Source organism: Phocoena phocoena, chromosome 11, assembly GCF_963924675.1.
Source record: "Phocoena phocoena chromosome 11, mPhoPho1.1, whole genome shotgun sequence".
Lineage (NCBI taxonomy): Eukaryota > Metazoa > Chordata > Mammalia > Artiodactyla > Phocoenidae > Phocoena > Phocoena phocoena.
The window spans coordinates 10,118,543-10,126,134 of NC_089229.1; the positions used below are offsets into that span (position 1 = coordinate 10,118,543).

Consider the following 7,592-nt stretch of genomic DNA (forward strand, 5'->3'; position numbering starts at 1 on the left):
AAACCCAAACGAACTTTTTGGCCAACCCAATAATTACTTTTCTGAATTTTAAATCTATCTTGTTTTTTTAAAACCTCACAAGATATTGTTTTTTGAAGTTGATGTTTATTTATATTTATCTAGTGGTGAGCTGGGAAACCAGATCTCTAGGGGGATAAAACCCTGGTTTTTAGTGTTTGCCAATTCCCATGGCGTAAATACCCCCACCATGGCTGATTTCAAGCTACCAACAGTTTAACAACCAGCTCGTGAGATTTAGCAATAGGTTCTCACGAGCCAGTATGAGCTGGCTCCAGCTCATGTATGTGTGTATGTGTATGAGTATGCATATGTATGTGTGTATGTATACGTGTGTATCATTTCTTTGCTTTACAGTCTTTCTTGTGACCACCTTCCTCCTGCCTAAAGTACCTTCTTTTGCCTTTCCCATAGAGATGGTCTGCTGGTAGTGAATTCTCCACTAGCAGAGTTGTTTGAAAATAGGTTTATTTCACTCTCATCATTTGGAACTAGTTGTATTTCACCCTTATCAGTTGAACATTCTTTTATTTCTCTCTCATTCTTGTTGAGTATAGAATTCTAGGCTGGTGATTTTCTTGTAGAACAAGAAAGCTATCATTCTATACCTTTTGGCTTCCATTGTTACACTTGCAGTCAATTTCAATTTAACTCTTACTCCTTTGAAAGTAAGTAGTCTTTTTTCCTCTGGCTGCTTTTATTTATATGTGGGTTTATTTGTTTTTGGTGCTCTACAGCTGCACTAAGATATATCTAGTTATGAATTCCTTCTAATTTATCCTGCATGGGATTTGTTGGCCTTCTTAAATCTTTGGACTCATGTCTTTCTTCAGTTCTGGAAGCCTGAGTCATTATCGGTTCAACCTTGCCTCTGCCTAATTTTCTCTTGCCTCTCCTTCTGGAACTCCAGTTGAAAATGTTAGAGCTTTTCTGTCTTTCATATCTTTTAACTTCTCCTGTATATTCTTTCATTTTATCTCTCTGCGTTGCATTCTGGATAATTTCTTCTTACCTATTTTCCAATTCACTAATTCTCTCTTTAACTTTATCTGATTTTCCATTTAACCTATTCATTGAATTTTTATTGATTTATTTATTTAAATTTCTGGAAGTACTCTTTGTTTTTTCTTCAGATCTTCTAGGTCATTACTTATAGTTTTCTATTCCCTGAAAATATTATCAAGCTTGTGTTTGATGTCTTTCAACATTGTAAGCATAGCTGGTTTGTTTTTTTTTATAATTTTATTTTATTTTTGGCTGCGTTGGGTCTTCATTGCTGCACGTGGGCATTCTCTAGTTGCTGCGAGCAGGGGCTACTCTTCATTGCAGTGCATGGGCTTCTCATTGCGGTGGCTTCTCTTGTTGTGGATCATGGGCTCTAGGCAAACAGGCTTCAGTAGTTGTGGCACGCGGGCTCAGTAGCTGTGGTTCGCAGGCTCTAGAGCGCAGGCTCAGTAGTTGTGGTGCATGGGCTTAGTTCCTCCACAGCATGTGGGATCTTCCTGGACCAGGGCTCAAACCCGTGTCCCCTGCATTGGCAGGCAGATTCTTAACCACTGTGCCACCAGGGAAGTCCCAAGCATAGCTGTTTTACAGTCTTTGTTTGAGGATTCAAATAACTGCTGTCTATGTAGGTATGTTTTGCTGTTTGTGTTGTTTATGCTTATTTTTATTCATGGTGTTTTATTTCTTGACGTCCCCCTCCCCACCTTTTTTGGAACTGTGTGGTATTCCTTAGTGTTGAGAAATATGTGCAGATTCTGTGAAGCCTAGAATGAGGGTATCTTCTCCAGAGTGTCTTATGTTGTATCTTCCAGGTACCCATGTACAGTAGCATCTAGGGTCACTGTAACTAAATCCTTGGCATGAAGGTTTTGGAACTTCCCCCCAAGTGATGAGAATTTAGACTACAGATCTGCAGGAGGGTTAGTTTGTGGTTATACATTTGCAGGGACTTTTTTTTTTCCTCCTTTCTTTGTTTAATGCCAGCCAACTTTACTCACAGCCTCCAGGCGTGGGAAAGGGGCAGGTTTATTTCTGGTTTACCCTTATCCAAGAGGGTAGCCCTTTGGGATTACAACCTAATGTGGGGAGGGTCTCCCATTAGATCCCTAACCTTCAGTGAACCCTGGGCTTTGACTTCTGTCCCTCTGGCCCCATGAGGCCATCAGCATAGAAGCTCACATTGATAGTTTGGTGTCTGCCTTCAGGTCAGAGATGTGTCTGTGCTCCATTTACCTCTGTGACTTCTTGCTTATCCTCAGAGTTTACCCTCATCTTTCCTTTCTATCTTATCAGATCTTCTGTGCTCTTTTTTTTTTTGAATTTTATTTATTTTTTTATACAGCACATTCTTATTAGTCATCAATTTTATACACATCAGTGTATACATGTCAATCCCAATCACCCAATTTTCTGTGCTTTTTAAAAATTTTTTTTGGCGGTACGCGGGCCTCTCACTGCTGTGGCCTCTCCCGTTGCGGAGCACAGGCTCCGGACGCGCAGGCTCAGCGGCCATGGCTCACGGGCCCGGCCGCTCCGCGGCATGTGGGATCTTCCCGGACCTGGGCACGAACCCGCGTCCCCTGCATCGGCAGGCAGACTCTCAACCACTGTGCCACTAGGGAAGCCCCTTCTGTGCTTTGAAGATCAAAAAAAATTTTTTTCCAGCATTTAGTTTTTTGTTCATTGGGAGGTATGTTCAAATAACCTTTCCACAAGATTCTTAGAGGTGGAAAACTAATCTTTTTTTCCCATGCGTAGTTTTTGTTCCCTTTTCTTTATATTTTTCATTGTAACAAACACCTTTCTGTGTTAGTCTCAACTCCTTGCTAGTGTAATTTGAAATGGCTGCAAAACATGCCATTGTTTAGGCGCTCCCTCCTATTATTTCCATGTAGAGCATTCACTTCTCACTGTAATAAATTACACTGCATGAACAGCCTTAAACAAAAAGCTTTCATTGTAACCAAGATTATTCCCTTAGGCTGGACTTTCCGAAACGGAATTCCCAGATCAAAGAGCCAGGACAGGTCTTCCCTGGTAGCGTAGTGGTTAGGAATCTGCCTGCCAGTGCAGGGGACACGGGTTCGAGCCCTGGTCCAGGAAGATCGCACGTGCCGCAGAGCGGCTGGGACTGTGCGCCACAACTACTGAGCCTGTGCTCTAGAGCCCACGAGCCACAACTACTGAACCCGCGTGCCACAACTACTGAAGCCCGCGCGTGCCTAGAGCCCATGCTCCGGAACAAGAGAAGCCACCGCAATGAGAAGCCTGCGCACCTCAACGAAGAGCAGCCCCCACTCGCGGCAAATAGAGAAAGCCCTCATGCAGCAGCAAAGACCCAACACAGCCAAAAATAAAGAAAGAAAATAAATTTTTTTAAAAAGAGCCAGGACATTTGTAAGGGTCTGAATACATATTAGTTTCCAAGGGGGCTGTGTCAGTCTACACTCCCCTCAGTATTTAAGGATGTCTGAGTCTCTTGAGACAGTTAGGAGTCTTCTTTAATAGGTTGTAGACTCACATGGTAGAACACTGATTAGGTATCAGAGATGACATGCTGAAAAGTCTCCCCCGACTCCTGTCCTGGAGCTGCAGCCCCCAAGCAGTCCCCTGTCCCAGAGGCAGCTCACTGTTGCCAGGTTCTGCACATGGGTCCTTCCAGAGTTACCCTCTGACCAAGCAAATAGGTACATAGGGTCTTTGGGGGTTTGTTTTTAAATAAATGGTGGCATATTATACACACTGTCCTGAACCTTGCTTTTTCCACTTAAATATAAATCTCGGCGCTCACCATCCATCAGTGCCTGAAGCAATACCTCAGCCGTTCTCCTGCGACACAGACCCCACCGCACAGGGGAGCCGCGGAGCATGAACCGTCCCACTGGTGGACGCTTAGTTGTTTCCAGTCGTTTGATTTAATGCCATTAATAGCCTAGTGTGTGCCTATCTCCCCGCACATGTGGGGGTGTCTTAGGATGGGTTCCCAGAAGTAGGAATGCTGAGTTTAAGAATTAGTGCGTCGGTGGTTTGGACAAAAATTCCCAAAGGTGGATTGTCAAGGGCGGATGGGTCAGTGGCTTCAGTGTCCTGCTCCTTGTTTCTCTCCAGGGTGATGCTGACAGGGACACTGTCCGACCGGCAGCCGGCTGAACTCCACCTCTTCCGGAATTATGAGGCCCCAGAGTGTGTACGGGAGCCTCGTATTGGCCAGAACGTTAACCTAAAGCCTCCAACTCAACCCTCAGGTCAAAACCATGTTTGATACATCTGTGGGAAGTGATTGGCCCGAGAGGCTGCATGTTGGTGGGTGGGAGTCGCAAGCTTGCTGCCAGGCACCCCCAGCCCACCACCATCCCACCCACTGCCCTGGTCGTCCCTCCCAAGGGTATCAGCTGAGGGTCGGCAGAGCCAGGGAGCCATCAGGCCTCGGGCAGGCTGCACCCTGCCTTCCACCAGGATGGCGGGGCCAGACAGCATGGCCTGTCGGTCCTGCTTCTGAAGAGTCCCCAGCCTCACCCTCTTCCCACAGTGCCATGTGCACACATACACACACACACCCTTAGATCTGAAACGCACATCTCTTGTGCCACTGGGCCCCCTCCTCCCCCACCCGCAGAGCAGCTGGTGTGGCGGGCAGCCCGGAGCAGTGGGGCAGCCCCCACCTACTTCCGGCCCAGCGGGCGCTTCCTGGATGGCGGGCTGCTGGCCAACAACCCCACGCTGGACGCCATGACGGAGATCCATGAGTACAACCAGGACTTGATCCGCAAGGTGAGAGCCACCTCGGGTTGGAGGGGCTGGAACTGACCGCCCACAGCGGTCTTGACTGTACTCTGGGCTGACTCCTGGGAGAGCAAATGGCTTTTCTTCACACATTCATTCATTTGTGCACTTAACAGCAATTCTATGTCACACTTGAACCTGCCTGATTGGTGGTGTCTGCCCAAAGCACTGTGCTAAGAGGGATTCTGAGGCCCAATCCGGACTAGGTGGTGAAGGGTGTTATGATCAATTAACAGCATCTGCTGTGTGTGGGGAGGACAGCATGCATACCAGTATGTGCTGGTTTACAGGCCTAGCCACGCTGCCCGGCCTGGACACACGCTTGGGGAGCTCACATTTAGGGGAGACAGTCCATAAACAAGGACACATCCATCCGAGTGTTTTAGGTGCTGTGACAGAGAACTGTGGTGGGGCCCAGGACCATCACCCCTGCTGAGAGACATGAGGGCTCAGAAAGGGCTCACAGAGGAGGGGAGCCCATGCTGAGGCCTTTGGGGATGGGGCAGCGCAGAGTCAGTGATCGTGAGGAAGAGAAGCGGCCCTCAGCCCGAGGAGCTTTGTGCAGAGGTGGGCAAGGCCCACTCAGGAGAAGCAGTGTGGTGGGGGGGCCTCTGGGTCTGGGGCCTGTCTCTGCCCGCGCTTCACCTCAACCACTGCCTAGGGCTGTTGATAGTACCTGCCTGGGCACTGTCGTGAGGCTTCCGTGGCCTCTTATCTGTGAAGTGTTTAGAACAGTGCCTGACCTTGAGCGTGCCGCATCCTTGTTGGCTGTAGTTGTCACTGCGGTCATCACCGAGCCCCTGATGAAACCGCAGGCGGCAGGGAGGTGAGCGCTCTCTAGGGGCCACATGTGGAAGGGCAGGCTTCCTGGAGGAAGAAGGAATCAGCGAGAGACTGTGGGATGGGGAAGGGTGCTCAAACATCACTCGTCTGAGTGCATGGGGTGCCTGGGTAGGTGGGTTGCCAAGGTCGCCCAGAAGACTGGCGGGAGAACTTGTTCCGAAGCAAAAGAGAGGCGGCGCAGGCTGTGCTTCTGCCACAGGAGGCCTGTGCTCCTCTTCACAAGCCCCCAGGGAGCCTCTCTCTTACCCCTGGGTGCCCCCCATCTGTGGGGCAGGCCTCCTCTCACCTGTCCTGTCCCAACAGGGTCAGGGCAACAAGGTGAAGAAACTCTCCGTTGTCGTCTCCTTGGGGACAGGGAGGTCCCCGCAGGTGCCTGTGACCTGTGTGGACGTCTTCCGTCCCAGCAGCCCCTGGGAACTGGCCAAGACTGTTTTTGGGGCCAAGGAACTGGGCAAGATGGTGGTGGAATGTGTGAGTATGGGCCCCTCCCCAGGCCCACTTCCCTTGGGATCTCAGCCCCAGGATGAGGCTTCCCGTGGGACCCTGGGTGTCATGGAGATGGCAGGGCTCTGTTGACCCTCCTCAGCCAGCTCGGGGCAGGGGCGTTCCCCTTCCCCTATAGTGTCTCAGTGCTGGCAGGGACCTTCGGTGACCACCTCCAGTGGGATTTTCAAGCATTTTTTAGCTGTGGATTTCTTCCTTCAAACACAGCCCGTGTGGAAGCCCAGAATGTCAGATGGACAAAAGCTAAGGGGGCAGGGAGGTGGAGGCCTGTCCACTCAGCCCCTCCATGCTCACTGACCCTGAACGCTGCCGACCCACCTGTCAAAGCCAGACCGTGCCCCTCTGCATAGCTGGGACAGTCACTGCAGCCCAGAAAGGGGGATTTGCCTTAAGTCACTCTGCTGATAGGGGGCTAAGCCAACCTGGAACCTGGGGACCCCAGGCAGGGGCTGTGTGTGTGGTATGCGCTGGACGCTCACAGAGGTTGCTTCTCACCAGTGCACAGATCCGGACGGGCGGGCCGTGGACCGGGCCCGGGCCTGGTGCGAGATGGTTGGCATCCAGTACTTCAGGTGAGGGCTCTGCTGGCCCCAGTCCCCAGCCTGGACTTTCCCTTTCCCCAAGGAGGTGCTGTGTGTCCCGAGTCCGCCCCAGTCCTAGCGCTTGTCCCCTACCCAGGCCGAGTGTCCTGGGGGTGACCCCTCCTCCTTGATCCGGACAGACTGAGTCCCCAGCTGGGGACAGACATCATGCTGGACGAGGTCAATGACACGGTGCTGGTCAACGCCCTCTGGGAGACTGAGGTCTACATCTACGAGCACCGGGAGCAGTTCCAGGAGCTCATCCAGCTCCTGCTCTCCCCGTGAGGCCGCCGGGCCCCCAGCTGTCCCCAGGCCCAGCTGGGAGGCGGGGCAGAGCCAGGCCCAGGCAGCTCTGTGTCCACAGCCCCGGCCTAGCGGGGCACGGGGCTTCCTGCATAAGGCTGGTCCTCAGGCCTCTCTCCCGCTCTGTCCCCGCCTGCTGGCTCTTTGTGTCCTTCCAGCTTAGGAAGCCTCAGGCCTCACTCAGGCTGCTCCCTCACCCCCAAGGTGGCTCAAACACTAAGGCCTCCCAGAGGGCCCCAGGTTCTTCCCGGGCCCCTGGAGCTGCAGAGACCCCTTCTACCCTCTGCCCTCTCCGCTGGGGGTGGAGCCAGAGACGCGGGCCATCACCACCCCATCGGGAGGGAAAACCTAGGAGTGGGGTGTCCCGTTCGACTTTGCCCCTCCGCGCACCCCAGCCGCCTACCCACGAGCTGTCCTCAGCTCTCAAAGGCCACTCCTGTGACTTAAGTTATTCTTCCCAACAGAAAGTGGTTTATGAGTGGGGAGGGGCTCCAGGGACTGCCCCGAGCTGTGAAATAAATGGTTCAGTTCTGGTTTGCCTGTGTTGTGTGCACT

General features: G+C 51.6%; 1 protein-coding gene across 2 annotated transcripts in view; it reads left to right on the top strand.

Annotated features, from left to right (window-relative positions):
- The window catches only part of PLA2G6 (phospholipase A2 group VI), a 40,965-nt gene extending 33,914 nt beyond the window's left edge, over positions 1 to 7,051 (top strand). For both annotated transcript variants that reach the window (XM_065886799.1, XM_065886801.1), the window contains 5 exons: positions 4,132 to 4,268; positions 4,640 to 4,794; positions 5,953 to 6,120; positions 6,652 to 6,725; positions 6,875 to 7,051. In XM_065886799.1, coding sequence (XP_065742871.1) covers positions 4,132 to 4,268; positions 4,640 to 4,794; positions 5,953 to 6,120; positions 6,652 to 6,725; positions 6,875 to 7,019 — 679 coding nt within the window. In that variant the 3' untranslated portion in view covers positions 7,020 to 7,051. The remainder of the gene's footprint in view (positions 1 to 4,131; positions 4,269 to 4,639; positions 4,795 to 5,952; positions 6,121 to 6,651; positions 6,726 to 6,874) is intronic.
- Positions 7,052 to 7,592: the final 541 nt, after the last annotated feature.